This window comes from Phacochoerus africanus, chromosome 1, assembly GCF_016906955.1.
Source record: "Phacochoerus africanus isolate WHEZ1 chromosome 1, ROS_Pafr_v1, whole genome shotgun sequence".
Classification (NCBI taxonomy): Eukaryota; Metazoa; Chordata; class Mammalia; order Artiodactyla; family Suidae; genus Phacochoerus; species Phacochoerus africanus.
Window position 1 is genome coordinate 76,407,448 of NC_062544.1, and position 23,038 is coordinate 76,430,485.

The 23,038-nt window shown below is 46.0% G+C and overlaps 1 protein-coding gene across 6 annotated transcripts in view; it reads right to left on the reverse strand.

Annotated features, from left to right (window-relative positions):
• Positions 1-10,270: 10,270 nt before the first annotated feature.
• Positions 10,271-23,038, reverse strand: part of TRIO (trio Rho guanine nucleotide exchange factor) — a 229,759-nt gene continuing 216,991 nt past the window's right edge. For all 6 annotated transcript variants that reach the window (XM_047768042.1, XM_047768034.1, XM_047768051.1 and 3 more), the window contains 9 exons: positions 22,287-22,534; positions 20,651-20,789; positions 19,814-19,841; positions 19,462-19,624; positions 19,063-19,184; positions 17,708-17,786; positions 15,833-16,033; positions 13,266-13,404; positions 10,271-12,635 (listed from right to left, as the gene is read on the reverse strand). In XM_047768042.1, coding sequence (XP_047623998.1) covers positions 12,081-12,635; positions 13,266-13,404; positions 15,833-16,033; positions 17,708-17,786; positions 19,063-19,184; positions 19,462-19,624; positions 19,814-19,841; positions 20,651-20,789; positions 22,287-22,534 — 1,674 coding nt within the window. In that variant the 3' untranslated portion in view covers positions 10,271-12,080. The remainder of the gene's footprint in view (positions 12,636-13,265; positions 13,405-15,832; positions 16,034-17,707; positions 17,787-19,062; positions 19,185-19,461; positions 19,625-19,813; positions 19,842-20,650; positions 20,790-22,286; positions 22,535-23,038) is intronic.

Sequence of the window (23,038 nt, forward strand, 5' to 3'; positions counted from 1 at the left end):
TGCTGGCCTACGCCAGAGCCACAGCAACGTGGGATCCAAGCCGCGTCTGTGACCTACACCATAGCTCACGGCAAAGCCGGATCCTTAACCCACTGAGCAAGGGCAGGGATCGTACCCGCAACCTCATGGTTCCTAGTTGGATTCATTAACCACTGTGCCACGACGGGAACTCCCTCCTCTTTATAATTGATTAAATGGGTTGCTTTTGAAAATAAGATCCTGTAACTGTTTTTGTATCTCTCAGAGGACACATGTCACATAATTCTAAAATGAACAAATAAAAATAGAAGCTGACTCTGGACTTCTGCTTTTGGGATGCTGGCGTAGATATGCTTTTCCCAGCCCCCCAGTGGAGTACAATGAAGAACTCGACATTCTACATAAAATGAACTTGAGAAGACTTCAAGGTGGGGAGAAGGAAGCAGACCGGTGAGGGAGCTCAGGGCTGAGGAACCATAACCTGGTGAGTTCTCTGGCTTTCTTTTTGCCTCATACATCCTCATCTTAGAGCTGAAGAAGTCTGTGATTTGGAAATGCCAATAGATGCCGTCAGGAAAGGTATAAACACAACCCTACTTTCTCAAGACAAAGGATCAGGAGAAGGGCAGCCTTGCAAGACAGAAACTTTTAGTTGTGGCATATTCAGTTCTCAGGCTAGGAGCTGAATCAGAGCTGTAGCTGCTGGCCCCACCACAGCCACAGCAAAGCCAGATCCGAGCTGCATCTGCGACCTACACCATAGCTCATAGCAATGCCGGATCCTTAACCCATTGAGCAAGGCCAACAATAGAACCTGCATCCTCATGAATGCTAGTCAGATTCGTTTCCACTTGGCCATGATGGGAACTCCCCAGTAACTTCTTTTCTTTTTTTTTTCTTTTGCTTTTGGCCACACCTGAAGCATGTGGAAGTTCCCGGATCAGGGACTGAACCCGTGCTGGAATTGCCAGGTGAAGCAACATGGGATCCTTAACCTGCTGTGCCACAAGGAAACTTCCAGGCACTAACTTTTCTATTCTAGCCAGACACTAAACACTGTGGCCTTCACCCCAACCCCACCGGCAAAAACTGAGGGGGGAGCCTAGATCCCCATCCTTGTCAGGCTGCACTGGGGACGCCCACCTCCCTGGCAGAGGTGGTGTTAGAGAAGCCCAAAGAGGGAGCTGGGACTTTGAGCCCTGAAGGGCAGTAAGGAGACTCCCCCCACTGCTGTCAGAGGGGATTATGTGAGGAGCCCATGCACGCACCAAGCAATCACCAGGCCCCCTCCCCTCCCACTGGGATGCTGTCAGAGGATGCCTCTTGCAGAGGCGGGACTTATACCACCCCACGATACCTGAGGCGGCTAGTGGAACTCGGGACCCTGTTCTCCGTTAATAAGGCAGCTCCCATCCCCCCTTCCCTTGCCGGAATAGTGTCAGAGGAAGCCAGCTCAATCAGAAGGTTAAAATGAGATTCAGAGTCTCAGAACTAATAATACCTAAAATGCCTCCATTTACTTTTTAAAAATGATTTTTATTTTTTCCATTATAACTGGTTTACAGTGTTCTGTCAATTTTCTACAGTACAGCAAAGAGACCCACTCACACATACACATATACATTCTTTTTCTCACATCATCCTCCATCATAAGTGATAGATAATGGTTCCCAGTGCTACTCAGCAGGATCTCATAGTTTGCATTAAGTGCAGATCACTTATGATACTATCAGGAGCATCTCAACTTGCCTGAAAAAAGATAAGCCACAGACACCAATCATCAGAGGCCAGGGATGCTAGAATCACCTGCTTCAAAAAAGTTTTGAAGCATCCACGACAAATATCCTTTGAGGAACAATTATGAACATGCTTGGAATCAATGAATAGATCAAAAGTTTGAGTGAAGAATTAGAAGATATAAGGAAAAACCAAATGAAATTTTCGAACACAGAAATACAACAACCAAAATAAATTCAGCGTATGGGTTCAAGAGCAGTGGAGTGGAGAGACTCAGTGTACTTTCTGATAGGAAAATAGAAATTACCCAATGTGAACAATAAAGAGAAAATAGCTTTGGGGTGGGAGAGAGAACACTGCCTCAAAGACCTGTGGGACCAAAACAAAAATGTCTAAATTCTCACGTCACTGAAGTTGTTGAAGGAGAGAAGAAAAGTACTAAAGAACTTAAAGAAAGTACTTAAAGAAATGACTGGAAATTTGGCAAAAGATATAAACCTATAGATTCAAGAATCTGAATGCAACTCAGAATAAACACAAATAAATCCACACTAATGGAGTTCCTGTTGTGGCTCAGCAGTAACGAACCCAACTAGTATCCATGAGGATGTGGATTCGATCCTTGGCCTCGCTCAATGGGTTAAGGATCTGGTGTTGCCATGAGCTGTGGTGTAGGTTGCAGACGCAGCTCAGATCTGGCATTGCTGTGGCTGTGGTATAGGCCGGCAGCTACAGCTCCTATTTGACCCCTAGCCTGGGGAACCTCCATATGCTGTGGGTATGGCCCCCCAAAAAAGCAACAACAAAAAAAATTCAAACTAAGACAGATCATGCTCAAATTTCTGAAAACTAGAAAAAAAAAAGAGAAAAAAAATCTTGAAAGTGAGAGAAGAACATCTTACTTATAAGAGAAAAAAGTTGGATGACACTGGATTTCTCATCAGCAAAGGAAGTGGCACGACATTTTTTAAGTGCTGAAAAAAAACACAAAACTTTCAGCCCAGAATTGTATATTCCAGGAAACTATCAGGGATGAAAATGTAAATCCAGGCATTATCAGATGAAGGAAAACCAAGAGAATGTGTTGCCAGCAGAACTGTCCTAAAAGAATGGCTCAGGTTAGTTCTTGAACTGGACAGGAAAGGGTAAAGAAAGGAACCCTGGAATATCAGGAAGGAAGAAAGAACAGTGGAAAGAGTAAAAATACATGTAAATAGAATATGTTTTAATCTTTCTAACTATGTTTGAGGGTGGAAGCAAAGTTATAATATTGTGTGATGTGGTTCTAGGTGTCTAGAAGAAATATTTTCAACAGTTATAAACTGGAGAGGGTAATGAGACATAAAGAGAGCTAGCACAAAAACCAATAAAATGATGACAACAGTAGACTGTGGCAAGTTATGTATATATAATGTAATACCTAGAGAAACCACTAAAGCAGCATAGACCAATGAAAATGGAATTCTGAAAGTGCTCAAGCAACACACAGGAAGGCAGGCAAAATCCAGAGAGAAGAACAATAAACAAACAAAAAAAAAGGGGGGGGGAGATTTAAGCCTTATCTTTATCAATAGTTCTGTTAAATGTAATAATCTAAGTACTCCACTTAAAAAACAGAGATGCGCCCAAGGGATTAAAAAGCATGATCCAATTATATACTGTCTATAAAAAAATCTACTCATATTCAATGATACTGGTATGTTAACAGTTAAAAGCTGGAAAAAGATACACCATGCAAACTTTAATTTTAAAAAGTGGGAGTGATTACATTAATATCAGATGATGTAGACATCAGAGCAAAGAAAATTACTAGAGAGAAAAATGGATAAATTACATAATTATACAAGGGTTAACTCACCAAGTAGGCATAGTTATTTCATGTGTGTGTGTGTGTGTGTGAACAAACAGAGATGCAAAATATGTCAGGCAAAAATTTATACAAGTGAAAGAAGAAGCAGAAAACCTATAATATAGTTGGAGACTCCAACATTCTTCTATTAATAACTGAGTAAGCAGATATGACATAGATCAATTTGAAAAGCACAAACTATCACAATTCACTCAATATGAACAAGATCACTTGAATAACTGTAACAATTAAGGAAAGTGAATTCATAAAGCAAAAATTTCACATGAAGAAAACTTCAGTGCACATGGTTCCACTAGAGAAGTCTCCCAAATATTTAAAGTAGAATTAACATAATTTTTACACAATCTCTTCCAGAAAAAAGAGGAGATAACACTTCCCAATTCACTTTATGAAGCTAGTCGTACCTGATACCAAAACCAGACAAGGAAAGCACAAATAAAGAAAACTACAGACTACTGTTCCTTACGAATATAGGTATGAAAATCCTGAACAGAATATTAACAAATACATTTCAGAAACATAGAAAGAATTATACACCATGACGTAGTTGGGCTTATTCCAAGCATGTGAGTTTGGATCAATATTCCAAAATCGATCAGTATAATGCACTGTATTAATGAGTTAAAGAAGACAAATTACAAGACCATGTCTATTGATACAGAAAAACACCTGGCAACATTTGACAGCCCTTCATGATACAATCTCTAAGAAAAATGTGAATAGAGAACATCCTCAACTTGGTAAAGAGGATGTATAAAAATCTACAGCTTACACTGTATTTAATGGGGAAGGATTGGATGCTTTCCCACTTAGATCAGCAACAAAACAAGGATGTCTGCTCTCACCATTTGTATTCAACATAATACTACAAGTTGTAGCCAGTGAAATAAGAAAAAAAAAAAAAAGGCATACCAATTGGAACAGAAGAAATAACTGTTCTCTATTTGATTTGCAGATGACATAATTATGTAGAAAATCCCAAGGAATCTACAAAAACACCCAGAACTAGTGAGTTTAGCAAATATGCAGAATTAAAGGAGAAACATCAAAAAATCTTAAACACTGTACACTAGCAATGAATTAATAGACACCAAAATAAAAGCTATGTTAGTTACAATTGCTTAAGAAAAGAGAAATATTTAGGTATCATTTTAGGGAAATATATACAAGAACTTTTAAAACTACAAAATGCTGATGAAAGAAATCAAAGGAAATGTAAGTAAATGGAGAGGCACATTGTACTCATGGATTGGAAGACTCAATATAGTAAAGACATCAGTTCTTCCCAAATTGACATACAGATTTAATGCAATTTTTATGAAACTTCCAGTAAGATATTTTATAAATACAGACAATTCTAAAATTTACACGTAGGAGTTCCTGCTGTGGCTCACTGGAAACGAGCCAGACTCACATCCATGAGAATGCAGGTTGGATCCCTAGCCTCACTCAGTGGGTTAAGGATCTGACATTGCCTGAGCTGTGGTGCAGGCTGCAGATGTGGCTGAGATCCCATATTGCTGTAGCTGTGGCTGTGGCCAGCAGCTGCAGCTCCGATTTGACCCCTAGCCTGGGAACTTCCATATGCCACAGGTGTGGCCCTAAAAAGCAACAAAAAAAATTAAAAAGATTTATATGGTAGAGAGAAAAGGAACTAGAATAGCTAAAACAATTTTGAAAAAAATAAAGTGAGGGGAGGAGCAGTAAGGTCCATCTGATTGCAAGACTTATTGTACAGTGACAGTGATCAAAAGTTGTGTGGTATCAGTGAAAGGACAGATAATTACATCAATGGAATAGAATACAGGACCCAGAAATAGCCCACATAAATAGGCCCAAATGATTTTTAACAAAATCAAAAAAGGGAGCCTTTCAATGGAATACTACTCAGCTATAAAAAAGAACAACATAATGCCATTTGCAGCAACATGGATGGAACTAGAGACTCTCATATTAAGTGAAGTCAGAAATAGAAAGACAAATACCATATAAAATGACTTGTATCTGGAATCTAATATACAGCACAAATGAATTTTCCACAGAAAAGAAACTCATGGACTTGGAGAACAGACTTGTGGGTGCCAAGAGGGAGGGGGACGGACTGGGAGGGACTGGGAGTTGGGGGTTAATAGATGCAAACTATTGCATTTGGAATGGATAGGCAATGAGATCCTGTTGAATAGAACAGGGAACTCTATCTAATCACTCGTGATGGAACATGATGGAGGATAATGTGAAAAAAAGAATGTGTATAAATGTATAACTGGGTCACTTTGCTCTACAGCAGAAATTGACAGAACATTGTTAAGTCAACTATGATAAAAATTAAAAAAAATACATTCAAAAGGGAGCCTTTTGTAACAAATACTGCTGGAACAATTGAATATATAGCTACAAAGCAAAAGGAAGAAAACAAAAAACAACCAAAAACCCTCAGCCTATATTTCATGCCTTATATTAAAATAAACTCAAAATGGATCACTGATTTGAATGTAAAATGCAAAACTTTAAAGCGTTTAAGAAAGAAACTTGGGGAAAAAAGCTTCAATGTAGGGCTAGACAAAACGTTTTTAGATTCAATACCAAGAGGCTTGATCCAGAAAGGAAAGAACTCATAAACTGATAAAGAACTTACTTCATCAAAAGCAAAATCTTTTTTTTTTCTATGAAAGATCCTGTTAGGAAGATTGAATGACATACCACAGAGTGGTAGAATAAATATTTGCAAACCGCATCTCTGACAAAGGACTAGTATCTAGAATATATAAAGAACACTCAAAACTCAGTAAGAAAAGGCCAAAAACCCCAATGAGAAAATGGGCAAAGGATATGAAATGACATTTTACTGAAGAGGATAAACAGATGGGAATTAAGTACATGGAAAGTGTACAACATCATTAGCCATTAGGAAATGTAAATTAAAACCACAGAAACATGTCACTATACACTTGCCAGGATGGCCAAAACATAAAAATAAAAAAAGCGACAACATCAAACACTGGAAAAGCTTTGAAGCAACTGGACTATGCATACCTTACTGGTGAGAATGTAAAATAGTGGTCTTGAAAACAGTGTAGGGAGTTCCTGTCATGGTGCAGCAGAAATGAATCCAACTAGGAAACATGAGGTTGTGGGTTCAATCCCTGGCCTCGCTCAGTGGGTTGAGGATCCAGCATTGCTGTGAGCTATGGTGTAGGTTGCAGATGCGGCTTGGATCTGGCATTGCTGTGGCTCTGGCATCGGCCCGTGGCTACAGCTCTAATTAGACCCCTAGCCTGGGAACCTCCATATACCGTGTGTGCAGCCCTAAAAAGACAAAAGACAAAAACAAAACAAAACAAAACACTCCAAAACCAAAAAAAAAAAAAACACCACCCCAGTTTAGCAAATCCTTAAAAAACAAAATATGCAATACCATATGATCTAATTGCCTGACCTTTATGCCAGTGAAATGAAGATGTGTGTTCACACAAAAATCTGTATGAATGTTCATAATGTTCATAGAAGATTTATTTGTAATAGCCAAAAATTGGGAAAAATGCAGCTGTCCATCAATGGGTAAATGGTTAAACAAACTATGGTCCATCCATAGTGTGGAATACTGCAGTAATAAAAAGGAAAACTGTCAACACACACAATATTATGGAGGAATTTCCAGAGAATTATGCTCAGCAAGAAAATCCATCTCAGTTTACACAGTATAAATGATTCCATTTGTATAAAATTCTTAAAATGACAAAAATATAGAAATAGAGAAAGAATTAGTGGTTGGCAGGGGTTAAAGGAGGGGGTTGAGGGCAGAAGGGAGGTGAGTATGGATATAAAAGAACAGGAGGGATCCTGGTGGTACTGGGATGTCTTGCATCTTGACAGCATCAATGTTAAAAGCCTGACTGTCACTATGGAAAACAGTATGGAGGTTCCTCAGAAAATTAAATATAGAACTACTATAAGATCCAGCAATCTCACTCCTGGGCATAAATCCAGACAAAACTACAATTCGAAAAGATACACATGCATGCGTGTGTTCACTGCAGCACTATTCACAACAGCCAAGACATGGAAACAACCTAAATGTCCATCAGCAGATGATTGCTAATCCAATCCAAGAAGATGTGGTACATATATACAATAGAAAACTACTCAGCCATAAAAAAGAACAAAATAAAGCCATTTGCAGCAACCTTGACGCAACTAGAAATTCTCCTACTAAGTGAAGTAAGTCAGAAAGAGAAAGACAAATACCATATGATATCACCTATATGTGGAGTCTAAAATATGGCACAAATGAACCTATCTACAAAACAGAAATAGACTCACAGACATGAAGAGCAGACTTGTGGTTGCCAGGGAGCAATGGAGGGGGGGCGGTGTGAGATGGATTGGGAATTTGGGGTTAGTAGATGCAAACTATTACATTTAGAATGGATAAGCAATGGGGTCCTGCTGTATAGCACAGGGAACTATATCCAATCTCTTGTGATAGAACATGATGGAAGATAATATGAGAAGAGTGTGTATATATGTGTGACTGGGTCCCTTTGCTGTACAGCAGAAACTGACATATTGTAAATCAGCTATACTTATTAAAAAGACTTAAAAAAGTCCTTGTGACATGGTGTCAAAGTTTTCAAGATGTTATCACTGGGGAAATCCTGACAATGATCTCATGACAAAAAAGTTTAGCTTAATTTTAAAAAGCACATATTAGGTGACTGTATAGACATGAAGTTTAAAGGCAAACTAATTCAGAGATATCAGAAATCAGAACAGCCATCACCCCTAGCAGGAAGGGACTGACTGGGAAGGAACAGGAGGGATCTTCTGGGGGATGATGGGATTGTTGGCCTGTTTTGCTTTGGGCAATGATCACCGGTACAAACACATGCATAGAAATGTACTGAGCTATTGGAGTTCCTGTTGTGGCTCAGTGGAAATGAATATTACTCGCATCCATGAGGACCCAGGTTTGATCCCTGGCCTTGCTCAGTAGGTTAAGGATCTGGCATTGCCAGGAGCTGTGGTGTAGGTTGCAGGTGTGGCTTGAATTCCGAGTTGCTGTGGCTGTGGTATAGGCCAGCAGCTGCAGCTCCAATTCAATCCCTAGCCTGGGAACCTCCATATGCCGCAGGTGCGGCCCTAAAAAGACAAAAATAAAATTTTAAAGAAAGAAATGTATTGAGCTATTTACTTACGGTTTGTGTACTTTAAGTCACACGATCACATACACAAACACACACATGCACACACACAGCAAACTGTCAGTCCCACAAATTCTTTGTCTCTACAGTTATGTCTCAAAAACATTCAGTTGTAAAGACCTTTCATTCCAATAGTCTAAGAAGGTCTAATATTCTTTGGATATGATTTGCTACTAAGATGATGATCATAATTTATTTCATTAAAACACTGGTGATCTTTTACCCTTTAGTGTTAAAGAGAATGCCTGGATTTAAAAAGATACATAGGAGTTCCCGTCATGGCGCAGTGGTTAACGAATCTGACTAGGAACCATGAGGTTGCGGGTTCGGTCCCTGCCCTTGCTCAGTGGGTTAACGATCTGGCGTTGCCGTGAGCTGTGGTGTAGGTTGCAGACTCGGCTCGGATCCTGTGTTGCTGTGGCTCTGGTGCAGGCCAGTGGCCACAGCTCCAATTCGACCCCTAGCCTGGGAACCTCCATATGCCGCGGGAGCGGCCCAAGAAATAGCAAAAAGACAAAAATAAATAAATAAATAAATAAATAAATAAAATAAAAATAAAAAAATAAAAAGATACGTAAATAGTAATAGGCAGAATAATATTTTGCTCTTTGTGGTTTGTAATACTTGTAGTATTTTTTGCTAGGCAGTGATCACAATGGGCCACTTTGCCAACCCAAAGGCATAACCCCTTTGTTCAGCAAGTGTCCCATTAAAAATAGCCCCTTGCCTCCCTCCCACTGCTAAGGCCTGGCATATGGTGGCCACAGGACTCCCTCTGGGGCCTGACTCTGAGCTGCCACAGTGTATTAGAGCCGACCCAACATCCCTGTCCCCTTGGAGCCCACTGAGCACCACCATCCCTGGGAATCCAGGAGGAAGGACACACCTCAGGGAGCGTGAACTTCCTATGCCTAGACTTGGGGCTCTTGGCTCAAATGCCATCCTCTCACATTTGTTTCAACTCCAAGATTTCAGCAAACAGATGAAAAATAAAACCTTCATGGTGGGCTGAGCAAAAAGTCACCAACCCAGGGGGGTAAATTCAAAAAAGAAAGTAAAAAGGAATCAAATCAAGAGAGATGAGAGTGGTCATGAGGAGAGATGACCCACTGCCAGAAGCAGGCATGAGCGCCCCCGGGAGCTCTCGGCAGGCTCGGGTCCTGGGTTTGTTCCTAACGCAGGGTCTTGAACCTAAACACTTCGCTTTCTTCAGTCCACCTGGACAAGGTTGATTTTGCTTCTCTGAGGCCAGGACGCAACAGCTCTTCCCTTTGCTCCGATTTCAGTTCATCAAGAAGTGGGGGGGACTTTAGCTGTTCTCACCAGGACAGATGCAGCCCCGGCAGTGAGCTGAGACTCTGACAATTCAGAACATTCTCTTACCCCTCTTCTGACCCAGGGGAGGCCTCTCCTTCAGTCTCTCCCTCAGCCATCTCTGCGAATCAATTGTGACCGACTGAAATAAAAGGCCTAACACAAAAAATCAGGCAAATATGTTTAATTTTTTAAAATAACTGATGGCAAAATAAAATATTTACATCACATCATACTGTGTAAACATGTAACGTCTCTGTACAAAGAAATATACATGCAAAAAAATGTAAAAATTTAACTGAAATAATAAAAGAAACAATACACAAATAAAAGTTGTGAGGTTACGAATACACATCCAGTTTTGAATCCAATTTCTCTTAAAAAGTTTCTGTACAATTTTACAAGAAACAAACAAAAACCCAACAAAAGAATAAATAAAATATATTGGAAGCTGCAAAGCTTAACTACGGCCAGTTTATGGCTGAAGACCCAGGTGTCTGGCTGGCTTGGGAAGCGGGCTTTTTTTTTTTTTTTTTTTTTGAGTGTATTTCACACAACAAAGGTAAAAAGACAAGAAAAATTCAAGCGTGCCCAGAAACCCAGCGTCATTTGTTGAAGGCCTCCCACACCAGCGTGGTTTCTGCCACAGTGCTGCAGACGCCACCGCCAGTCTCGAGACAGCGAGTGCTTAATTGGCTTGTGTTTCTTACCAAAAGCTCAAAATCCAGCCATTTTTTTTTGTACAGAAAGTTGAATGTCAAAAAAGTCTAAAAAGTAGGAAATGTCCAGACTGATTTTGGGAAAAAAAAAATAATACTTTGGCATTCTGAATAATAGCATAATAAAATTTAAAACATTACCCTATTATCCAGTTTTAGATTCAGAGTATGAAATCACTTTTTACAGTCCTCAAAACTGACAAATTTCACGAAGAGTTCAGTGTCCTTGAACTGATGGCACAGAGCTACGACCCCCCCCACCCCGCCCCCAACACACGCACAAAACCATAAAGCTCACCGTACGAAGTATGTGCTTTTTCTATATATTTATTACAGGTACAACAGAGGTCTTCATAAATAGTTGCATAAAATGTTAAAGCCACAACATTGCACATGATATGAAATAAAACCAAAAAACCCCCAGTGAGTGCATTTACAGTATTTTCATCTGACTGTATACCGCTCAACAATCTGATGGACGGCTTGGGGGGGTGGGCTGTGGGGGGAGGGGGGCGGGACCCGACCTGATGTCCTGCTTGGTGGCCGGGCACACCCCTCTGACCCCCAAAAGGAAGCCCCCGGGCGGTGGTCGGGAGTGGGAAGGAAGGCAGTGGGGATCCAGACCGAAGGCAGGACCAGTCTTATATACAAGTAAGGCCTACATTTCATCAGAGCAAAATGATTCATTCTATTTTTTATGCAGAAGTTTGAGGTTGAATGAACATTTCCGAAGCCTGGTCTGGCATCCCTGAGCGAGGCAGGCAGACCAGGTGGCTAGAAAAGCTCAGAGCCAGGTGGACCCATGCTCCTGGCGAGGCCTCTGGGACGGCCGTCCCACTGCTAGGGGCTCCTCCCCAGAGGGGTCCAGTACATCTGTTTTGTTCGTTAACACCAGTGGTTGAACATAGGCATTTCGTTTCCTTGAATAAATCTTGGAAAATGTGAAATTTGCAAAATTCTATTCATGTTCATTTAAAAAAGTTTTTTATTTTTATTTTTTATTTTTTGCAGAAACCTGAATAAAAGACTGTGACACAGCAATGCTGTCTCCGCCCTCGCAGAGTGTTCGAGAAGGTCCTCCACCCCAGCATGGCTTGCAGCCCGAGTCCCAGGCACTGCCGAGCTCAGCTCACTCGGAATGCAATTTCACACGATGAACTACGGCAGCTGATCAGTTATGTTGGTTTGTGTTTCTCTTCGGAAGTCAAATTAACAGCTGATTGGCAGGTGAAAGAGAATGAGAAAGAACTTCAAGATAGGTCAAACTCGAGGCAAAAGCCTGCTTTGTAAGAAGTTTTTGATGCTACGAATAGGTCGAACATCGTTCTGGTGTTTGCGCCGCTCAATGAAGGAGGTCAGTCTGGATGTGTCGAGGACGCCTGAACCTTTGCCATGGCCGTGGCCATGGCCCGCCTGCAGCCACTGCTCCTGGAGGGCCAGCGCAGCCGAGGGCCGCTTGGCGGGGTCCTCGTGGAGGAGGAAACACACGAAGTCCTTGGCCCTCTGGCTCACTCCTTGGAAGTAGTCATCTGGGAAACTAAAGTCTAGTCGGCAAATGTTCAGGCAGGTCTCTTCCACACTGTCGTCCAGGAAGGGGGACACGCCGCTAAGAAGCACATAGGCCAGCACTCCGACGCTCCACGTGTCCGAGGTCAGGGAGACCGGGTTCCCCAGGATGATTTCGGGGGCTGCAAATTCGGGGTTCCCCAGCAACTGGTGGATGTGGTAGGTCGTGTTGAGTTGGACAGCATCTCCAAAGTCGGCCAGCTTGATGGTTGGCTTGGCTGAACTCTGATCCACGAGGATGTTTTCGGGCTAAGAGACAGGACAAGACAGCTGTCATTCCTGGCCACCTCCATCTTAAAGCTGAAGCCTGATGCTCACCAGGAAATCTGCGAGGTTGAGTGTAGCCAACCATCCATGGGCAAAAGAGGACGAAGCCCTCAGGAGGAGGACAAAGCGCCAACACAGACGAGAGGCTGCCTGGCTCGGCACAGGCTAGGCCTCCTGGGGACTTGTGTGCAGCTGCTGTGTGAAACTATGAGGAGTACCAGGCCAGGGTTTATCCTCCCTCCTGTCACCAAGAGCAATGCTCCCTTCCTGCCTCAGTCATGCTGCCCCAGCCCCACACCCACCCAGCAAAACTCAGAGGACCTTTCTGAAATTGCAAGAAACGTCCCAAGACCGCCAATGTTTATCTGGTATTTTATTGCTTGTGTAGGTCACTAAAAGCCAACTCCTCAAAAGAGGGATTAGAAGTCAGTGCTCCCATCCCCCACCCTGTGCTTGTCCCCTGGTGTCCCCATCCCCTGGCGGCCCCTGGTGTCACTGTTCCCTGGTATCTCCTGGCCTGGATGCAGAGGACAGGCTGGGAGCTGGCCCCAGGTCCCGTGTGGCCATGCCAGGGTCAGACATGTGGCTCCCTACCCTTGGGGCCCCCCTCACCTTTAGGTCCAGGTGTGCTATCCTGCAGTTATGAAGGTATCGGACACCTTCTAGAACCTCCCCCAGATATGCCCTGATCTTCCCTTCCGTGAGGTTTCCCCATCGCACCACACAGTCCAGGAGCCGTCCCTGGTCAGCCCTGCAGAGGAGACAATGTGCGACCCCATTACGGTGCCAGTCAGTCATTTTAGAGCCCTCTCCTGTGACACACACGTCACACCTGTGTTCCATATCAATGTCCCATCAGCGTCTGGGGATCACACCTCTACCTGGAGGCACACTGGGATCAGAAGGGTGATTTCTTTTTAACCTCATCATGGGAGGTGCAAGCAGGGAACAAAACATCTGGGCCCTCAGAGGGAACTGGGAGGTGGGGCAGGTGCACCAGGCAACCCCCACCACCCCAGCAGGCTCTGGCCCAGACCCTGCCCCCCTCCCCGAAGTGAGCAAAGGACCTGGGAAGCTTCTGGGCAGTGCCTGGCACACAGCAGGTGCTCTGCTGGTATCTGCTGGAGGGGGAGTAAGGTGATAGCACCTCCCAGAGCCTTAGTCTCCTCATCTGGAGGATGGGCAACGTGAAGCCAAAATGACTGAATGTAAATAAAGACACAGACAATAATGTGAGGACTTCATGTTGGACTCAAAGTCATCCTACTGTGAAATTATTTGTAACATTCAAAAGGTGCTTACACAGAGTGGTCCTCTACTAGGGCCTAAATGCTGTCAACTCACTTAATCCTCATGAAAACCTGGAAAGACTGTTTTATTGTCCTGCTTTATAGATGTGGACACTGAGGCCCAGAGTAGGTGTGTAACCTTCCCACCCTTTGTAAGTGAAGGATTGAGCTGCAATGAGCTCATCTGGCCCTGGCCTCTCTCAACACTGGGCTAAGCTGCTCTTTTGCAAAACAGAATTTTATAAGAAGATCAGCTACTTGTCTGGTAATGGTGAGGGATCCAGGAGAATTTGGTAGTAAATTCTTCATTGTGAAAATAAATCCTATCAACAGTATGATGAGACCAAACCTTTTAGCTTCTCAGTGAAAAGGAATGACAGCTGAATGCTTTGAAAATTTAAACCAGAAACCGAGGTTTTGTAGATTTCCTACAAGGATTCTAGGACTCTTTTTTCCCAGATGAAATTCCCTGGGGAAGATGAGCGGTGGCTCTTAGTGGTCAAGTTTCTAGAGCCAGAAAGCCCCCTCTCAGGGTCAGGTCTCTGCCTGGACATCATTCCAGCCCCACAACAGCCCCTCGAGTAGCTGACATTCTACAGGAGCCACAGCTGAACATTGAGCCCCAAGTCCACTGACCTACCCCTGGGACACGCTGACCAGCCTCCCCCAGAAGGGCCCGCCTGCTCCCTGCGCTGTCTCACAGCTCAGCACATCTTAGAGACAGGGCTGAACAGGACCCCCCCAAACATCCCTCCCTGGGGCTCGGGGCGGGGTGGGTTTGGACCTGGCACCTACACGGGCCCTCTGGCAGCAGCACCTGGAAAGGCTGTGGGGTGGAGGCGCTTAAAATTCTTTAAGAATATGGCTAATAGAAAGTCACAGAAAGGGCCTCTGGGGAATCCCTGCAGGTGAAGAGCCCACAGTCCTCCTGAACATGCCTCCATGGCTCTGAGGCTGGTCCTCCAGCCTGGTCTGCTCTTCCCACAACAAGGTGTTAAGAACTAGGAAACGGTGCAAAACGTCCTGCTTTGGTCAATGGAACTGAAGTTGTAAATCAAAATAAATATGTAAAATGATTCCCCCTAAAAAGGAGGAACGGAAATTTAAACAAAGCTGGATGCCGAGATGTTTCAGAGAGACGGGATATTCTAAGGCAGGGTTTCCCCACCCCGTGTACTGATTGTTTGGGCAAATGATTCTGTTTCAGGCCATCCTGTGGCCTGCAGGATGTAGATCCGTGACCACCAAAAAGCCTGTAGACATTGCCAAGTGTCCCCTGGGGGGAAAAACTGCCCCGGGCTGAGGATCCCTATTCTCAGTTCAGGTGTTTCACACGCTTTATCTTTAAATGACTGAAACATTTATTAAGATGGCACACAGTGCCTGTAAGTGCCACAAGGACCAGGGGGGCTGTGCTGGTGGGACCCACACTTGCAGAGGGTGCTCTTTAGGTCGGGTGTACCCTGCCTTCCCACTGTAATCACCTTTGGGGGACAAGATGGGCCCGGGGCAGAGCCGTATCCCAGAGCACTAGATATGAGCAGATATTAGTCAGCCCTCGCAAGTACCTACCAGCCCACTCACCCGTCCCTGAGCAGACACACGGCATCAGCTCAGCCTGAGATCGAGAGCAGGGGCCTGGCCTCCTGGGACCTTAGGTTGGCTGAGGCCCTGAGGGAGCCTGGGTGGTGGGGGCGTTCCAATGCTTGGTTTGTGCTTGTCAGGCAGCTCAAAGTCCATATTGCCCACTACCATTGCTGGGAAGCTCCCAAACCGTGGCCTGATCGTTCTGTGATCCTAAAATCCCAGTTTCTATCCCTCTTACAGAATAAACAGCAAGACCCCTGGGAGTTGATGTTGGAAAGAGGAGAGCAGCCAGCGTGTACATACATTTCCAAAACCAGGACGTAGCTGGTGGGGGTCTCGAAGGTGTCTAGGAGGCCAATAAGCAGCGGGTGCTGGAGGTTCTGCAGGATTCCAAGCTCGTGGGTGACCTGGTCACGCTTCATCAGCTTCTTGTTCACAAACTTAGTGGCCACTGCTCGTTTGGTGCCTTTCTGATCACATTTCTTAACGACAGAGAATCTGCCCCTGGAAGATGAGAGGGGGGTGAAGAGTGTTTTCAGAGGCCTCCGTGTGTGTCACAGAGAAGACTGCTACTACCCTAAATGAATTGGATCCTTGGCAGCTTCTCTGGCTGGCGCCCCCCCCGCCCCCAGCCCATAGTGGAGGGGCGCTGCGATGCCCCTAGGAAGCCTGCCAGCATGTGTGACTGTCTCTCCCCCTGCTGGAGGCAGACTGGGTAAGGGCAGGCCATGAGACTTCCTCCAACCTCTGAACGAGGTGGCAGTGCCACCCAGAGGCTTCCCAGGCAGCTCCCACCTCTGCTCTCGTGGCAAACCTTCCTCATCGAGTGAAAAAGCTTGAATGGACTATGCGGTGGTTCCTGATTACCACCCCCCAACTCCTATTTTGGATGGGAGTGTGTATTGCCTTACAGCCTCTGTCTTGCTGTTGTAGGATGTGTGTTGGGGGTGCTGGTAACTCATCTTTAGCTTATGGTCTCTGGAGCTGCACCTGAGAAGCCTCAGTGCATCTTGACTGGATCCGGTAACAAGGCCCTGGACCTTGAGTCTGAGGCTGTTGCCATCTGGGGATGAGATGGGGGCTGGGGAATGTGAGTCTGTGGCCGGGGGTGGTGGGGGTGGGAAGGGGGCGCAGACTGGTGGTTTGAAGATGGATGCAGCACTTGCTCCTCCTCCAGGACAAGGGGAGTTGTTTCCCTCCTGGAATCTGGGCTGGTTCTCCCACAGAATATGGAAAAAGAGGGGCTGTTAACGCTGAAGTTGAGCTCCGAGTGGCTGCAGCTTCTGCTTTTGCTCCCCTGGGACGCTTCTGCCACCCCAGGAGGAAGCCCAGTGTGAAAGTCCACATGGAGATAGACCTGGGACCCAGGCCAGGCCACAGACATGCAGGAGAGGTGTGAGGGTGCCAGTAGACCGAGCCCAGGTGGGACTAACAAAATAACCGCCCATCAGTCACATGTTGCAAGAAGTGACATGCCATGGCTGCTCTGGACAGCAGGGCTGTGCAAGGATCCCTGGAGCCAGGCGGCCCAGGAAGGGCTGCTGGAATGCATGAAGCTGCTGCTGGGGCTCTTGGAAAATTTTTAAAAGTGACAAGCTCAGCTGTCATGCTTCTGACCTCCTCCTTGCCACACTGGACATAACACCAGGTGAGGGTGAGTGCCGTGGGGGCTGGGGGGAGGTGCCTGGGTGACTGAGGGCTCTGAGCCCTGGCTTCCTCTAGAAGGAAACAGTCCCTCTGCTGAAGCCCCCTTAGTGTGTGGGTGCCCTTGGAATCTCCAGGAACAGCTGACACCTGAAGGACACATCCAGCCTCTCTCGACTGGGTTCAGGAGGAGAACTATGTCTCATGGGAAATGGTCTGGGTGACACCTGCCTGGATGCCCTTAGGGACAGGCTGTGACCTGTGCTGCCCTGGGTGCACAGCAGCTCGCACAGCAGCTCACACATCACGTCACTGCTGGGCCCACTGCCTTTAGCCTTAATTCTCTCTTGGAACCAGCATTAGAAACACCTGCCTTACTATGTTCAATGTAGCAAGTACAGGCTACATTCCAGATGGAGCAGAGCCAACTTCCACCTGCTAGTGAAATCCACCTTTAAGTTCCTCTGAGGGGCCATACAGAGCAATGTCTCTCGCTCTGTGGTCTGCAGAGGGGCTCCGGGTTTACCACTGTACCTGCCAAGTTCAGCCACTTCGCTGTAGAAGCAGTCAAAGTTGTCTCTCCAGGTCACAATGATGCCATCACTCCCTGGACCTGCAGGAAGAGCAGCATCTCTCTGAACCCCTCGGGGAAGGAGACCAGAGCCCTGCGCTGGCCCACGCGGCAGTCGCCTGGGGCTGCTGAGCATCTGAACTACGGCTTGTGGGAACAGAGGTGCACCAGAGGTGTAAAACCCACACCCCACATTGGGACTTCTTCCATTCAGGTGCTGTGATCCAAAAATCAGAATGCTTCCTTTCTGTGACTTAATGAGGTTGAAACACAGGGATGAGGACATACGGGATAAAAGTTCTAAAACAGTTCCATTTACTGTTTACACACAGGGTGCGCCTGGACTCAGTTCACTTTGCAGTTTATTTATTTATTTTTCTTAGTTTTTAAAAGTTTATTTTAGCTCTTCAATTTTTACTCTTGGAAGCAGTTTCCTATACCTGGTGCAGCTGGAGGATCCATGAAAAACCTCAGCTGTCCTGGATTGCACAGCTGGGCTCCTGTGAAATGGTAGCTGGAAACTCAATTGGTATGTGTTGCTCTCTAAGCACCTACACAAGTCAATTCCAACTATGGGAAATTCTAAAAGGCCCCAGATATGGGTTCTGTCTCCAGCAGCTCCAGCTTTAGCTGAGGAGTGAGATCAGGCCTTGCTGGGCATGGACAGAGCAAGGGCTTCAGTCCCACCAGGGCAGGCTTGTGTTCATGGAAAGGACAGGAGGACACAACTTGTGGCAGGGCTGTTAGGGTCTAGGATGGGCACAGAGCCTGCATGGGCCACACCCACACTCCTTCCCTTTCTTTTTATTCTATTTTACCTGCCAGAACTTAGAACAGTTTCTCTTAAGGCTGAGGCATCAACTGAATGATAGGACAAGTGAGAAGTTGGATATAAAAATGTGTTTTGAGTTCTTGTTGTGGCTCAGTGGGTTAAGAACCTGGCATTGCTGCAAGCTGTGGTGTAGGCCGAAGGTGTCGCTTGGATCCAGTGTTGCTGTGGTTGTGGTACAGGCTGGCAGCTGTAACTCCAATATGACCACTAGCCTGGGAATGTCCATATGCCGTGGGTGCGGCCCTAAAAAGAAAAAAAATTGTTTTGAGTTCTAGGAGCATAGAATGCCTCGCTCCCAATGGAGGCGCACACCAGGGAACCATGTGCTCAGTGGCCGTAGGCAGAGGCCTTTGATTTGAGCCTTCCCTGCCTAGCGGCCACTCGCCCAGGAGCCCCAGAGGCTGGTCTGCGCCTTGCAGCCCCCGAGTGACTTGTCATGTACCTCAGGCCACAGGGAATGTGGGTGGGGTTTGGGGTGCAGCTTACCTAGAACCCTCAGACTGGCTGAGGACGAGACTGAGCCCATGTCGTTCACTGCGATGCACGTGTAGATGCCGTCGTCTTCCGTGGTCACACCAACAATCTTCAGAGCGGCCTCTCCCAAGTCACTGCATGGAGGAGGGCATACACGGCGTTCAGAAACACTCGGCTCCCCTTTGCTAGCCCCCAACTCCTCTCCTTCTGGGTCACAGGGAATTAGGGGCTCAAGTGCTGATGGGCAATTTCAAGTGGGATTTTAATCCTAGCTGCACACCCCAGGTATGACACGTTCCCTCACAGCAGGTGTCCCAGGTCTGGAGGTGACCCAGGATCGACCGCCCGTCCCAGTGGAAAAAGGTCATGCTCACTGACAGTGAAACCAACCCCCAAGGGGGGCTCCCTCACCTGTAGGAGATGCTGTAGTGGCCATCGTTGTTCAAGGTGTTGTGTTCAGGGCCCTTCCAGGTGATCGAGGCCTTGGGGCGGCCGCAAACCCGACATCTAAGAACAACGGTCTCCCCGGTCTCACACGTGACCTCACTCAAGGGAATGACGAATTCTGGGGGAACTGCATGAAAAAAGAGTAACGTCGGTCGCTTGGCCTCCTTCCTGCACCCACCAACCTACTCTAACAAATGAATGAGAAGCTGCCCAGGCCCAAAGCTCCAGAAAACCCACGTCCACAGGCTACAGGAGTGTCCCGAAACTCCACTGACCTATCCTCTAAAAGCCTAGAGGAAAAAAGACCAGAACTCACCGTCATATATGTAGTTGGGATTGAGAAGCTGAAATGGAAAAAGCACATAGCTATTAATCAGATACATGAGCTCTTTTGAGATTTACTGATTTTATTCAGGGCTACCATTTCTGTTGAATGATGAGAGGAAACACAACTTGGCTTGCCTGGGAATCCTTCAAAATCGACCACATTCCCATTGCCTTTGAATGCCCTGGAAAGCTTTGTGTCACACAAATACAGGAGAGTTTTTTCTGTTTATCCCCAGGACAAAAACTTAAACTCAGGGAAGTCCCTTTTTCTCATTCTATGGGCTGAGTCCAGTGGCCCCTGGAAACCCTGCTTTTGCAGAAGGGCCAGGGCCCTCTGATTCCCTTCAGGAGATACCTTCTTTTTATCGAGGCAAAACCCACGCAGATTTAAGGCAATCTGATTGCAGGAGCAAAGCCGACTGGGGCACCCATGGAGGGAATTTGCTGCAGCCAGTGTACCTGTGTCTCGGTCTCTGATCACTTCCCCTGTGGTCTGAACCAGTTGCTCTGAGCTTCATCTGCTACTGAGGATCTAGTCTCTGCTTCCTGTGGGAACCTAGCAGGGTTCTTTGCAAGCCACGCATGTGCCCGCTGAGGTGTACACCTGTATACCTGGTATCTCAGAATATACATGCATACCTGGGCCACGCCATCAGGCGATCCCTGGACAAAGCCCCATGGGTCTGCTCCAGGGTAAAGGGGGGAGGATCCCTGCCAGGCAAGGCCAGGCACCAGGTCCACGCCTCCTCTTGGGCCAGTACCAGCACCCCTGCCACTGCTCCCCAAGGGGCATAGGAATGCAGATTCTGGAGACACCCACGCTCACCTTCACAGATACCTTGTTGCTGAGGCCTTCTCGGGACTTGCGATAACCGTTCTCTAACTTGCCTTCCCGTTTGCCGTCTTTATCTTTTTTCTCAGATTTTTTCCTTAAACGGAGTGCTGTGTGCCAAGATGTTGACTTCCTAGGGGGAAATAACCCATTGTTAGTATTCTGCCCTCCCAGTGGTCAGCAGATGATGCCTGAAAACATCAGAGAGAAGCTGACTGATACTCCTTTAGCAACAGTTATCTCTGCTAAGGAAAACTTTTTTGCCATAACTCAATAACCAGAGATAAAGCCAACAGTTTCTTCTACCAAATTTTAAGGATTAAAATAGAAAAGTGTCTGTGATGGTTTACTTTTATGCATCAACTTGACTGGACCTAAATATTTGGTCAAACATCATTCTGGGTGTTTCTGGATGAGAGTGACATTTTAGTTGATAGAATAAAGCAGACTGCCCTCCACGGTGTGGTGGGCCTCAACCAATCAGTTGAAGGCCTCAGTGGAATAACAACAACAAAAGACAGGCCTCCCTGAGCAAGAGGGAATTTTCCTACAGGCTACCTTTAGACTTTATCTGCACCACTGGCTCTCTTGGAGCTCCAGACTGCTAGTCCACAGTGCAGATCTGGACTTGTCAGTCTGCACAATTGTATGAGCCAAATCGTTATAATAACCCAACCCCCCCCTCCCCTGCCCCCCCCATTGGTTCTATTTCTCTGGAAAACTCTAATACAAGGCCAAAGAATATTCTTGAGAAAACAAAGTATAAAATGGGATTCTTGTACAATGTATAAGAATAAAATAGTTTTGTGTATTAAGGAGGAACAGAAAAAAGGACTATCATGGAAGATAAGACCTTTGTAGCCTGAACTCAAGCCTGGATGCCCATGGGTGCAAGCTCTGAGCCCAGAGGTAGTGGGCTAGAAGCAGTGCTGGAATGCTGCCCAGTCTGGGCTGCAAACCCAGCCCAGTATACTGCCGTGCTTGGGGAGGAACATAGCCACTGTCATGCCTTTGAGCCTGGTTTTTGGGGCTGAAGCTTTTGGAGGCTTAAAGATCACCATTTTGCAATGGTCCATTCCCAGGAGCCATCGGCTGGCTGGCTTCTCCCATAGCCAGAGAGATTCAGGGAAGGGCAGAGTTTGAAACCAGCACCTGAACTTAGTTTTCTTTAAAATAATGTCTAAGGCAGCAAAGTTCGTTTCAAGTGTTTCAACTGAAGTGACCTAGTAGGTATAAAGCATAATGGTAGTGGCACCACATCTATCTTTAGCTGCCGCTTACAGAATGAACATCTTCATGGACGCACCCTCATGACGCCCAATCAGGGGTGTGGGGGCCTTGTAAAGTCCTCACCCTTCACCCCCAAACCTCTGGGAACTAAAATAGCGTTGGCCTCTATCTAGTAGCTTAAAAAAGCCACATGTGTGCAAATACTTTTCTCTTATTAAAAGAACCCATCAGAACAAACAGATGGAAGGCTACCTCATCTTCACTAAGGGACTCACCATGTACTTATGGACAAGCTTGTTTGACAGGCTTTACCCTCCAGAGCCTCTGCACTTCATTTGTGCTCGGCCCCCGCCCCTCGTGGTGGGCCCCGCCCCTCATGGTGGCCCCAGTGGGCACTCACTTGAGAGTCCCATCGGGGTTCTCCACAATGACTGCACTGGTGTGCCCCAGGACGAAGCCCGGAATCCAGCCCTCAGCTGCGGGGCACTGGTCAGTGGCGGCTCGGAACACCAGAAACATGTTCTGTTGATTGCTGGCCAGAATTTGAACGACCTCTCCTTGATAGACGTTTATCTCATCCTCCTTCACTGCCGTGTAATCGTGTGTCACCAACATGGTGGAGATGTTGCTACTGCTGCTACTTTCACTCTGTAGAGGGAGAGATGAACAAAAAGGCAGAGGGGAACTGAAACAAGATCTGATGACAGGAAACTGCTTGGCAGCCTGTGCCATGGCATGGCGGCCCAGGGCAGGGCTCACCAGAACCCTGCACCCTTCCTCCACACTCTCTGGCTAACTTGGTGCCCCTTTTTCCATAACTGACAATCAGGATTTCTCTAGAAAGCAATTTAGTAGCAATCTAAAAAAAAAAAAAAATCATGGTGATGGTGACACTTTACTTTGGAAGCATGATTATTTCAATCTCATTATCCATGCACCAGCAAAAGCAACAGCTCATCCTCACACCGACACCATGCTGGGTTCTATCCATGTCACAGTAATGTCAATGTGACCATCTCACCCATGTTAAAAGGTATTATTAAATTAAAAAGCCGCAGAGAGTAGCTCTTTCAGTCCACCGATGATAGGTCAGATCATGGAGAAGTCCCCAAATCTGCCAGATAATATGTTCATTGAGAACGCAGATGCCAG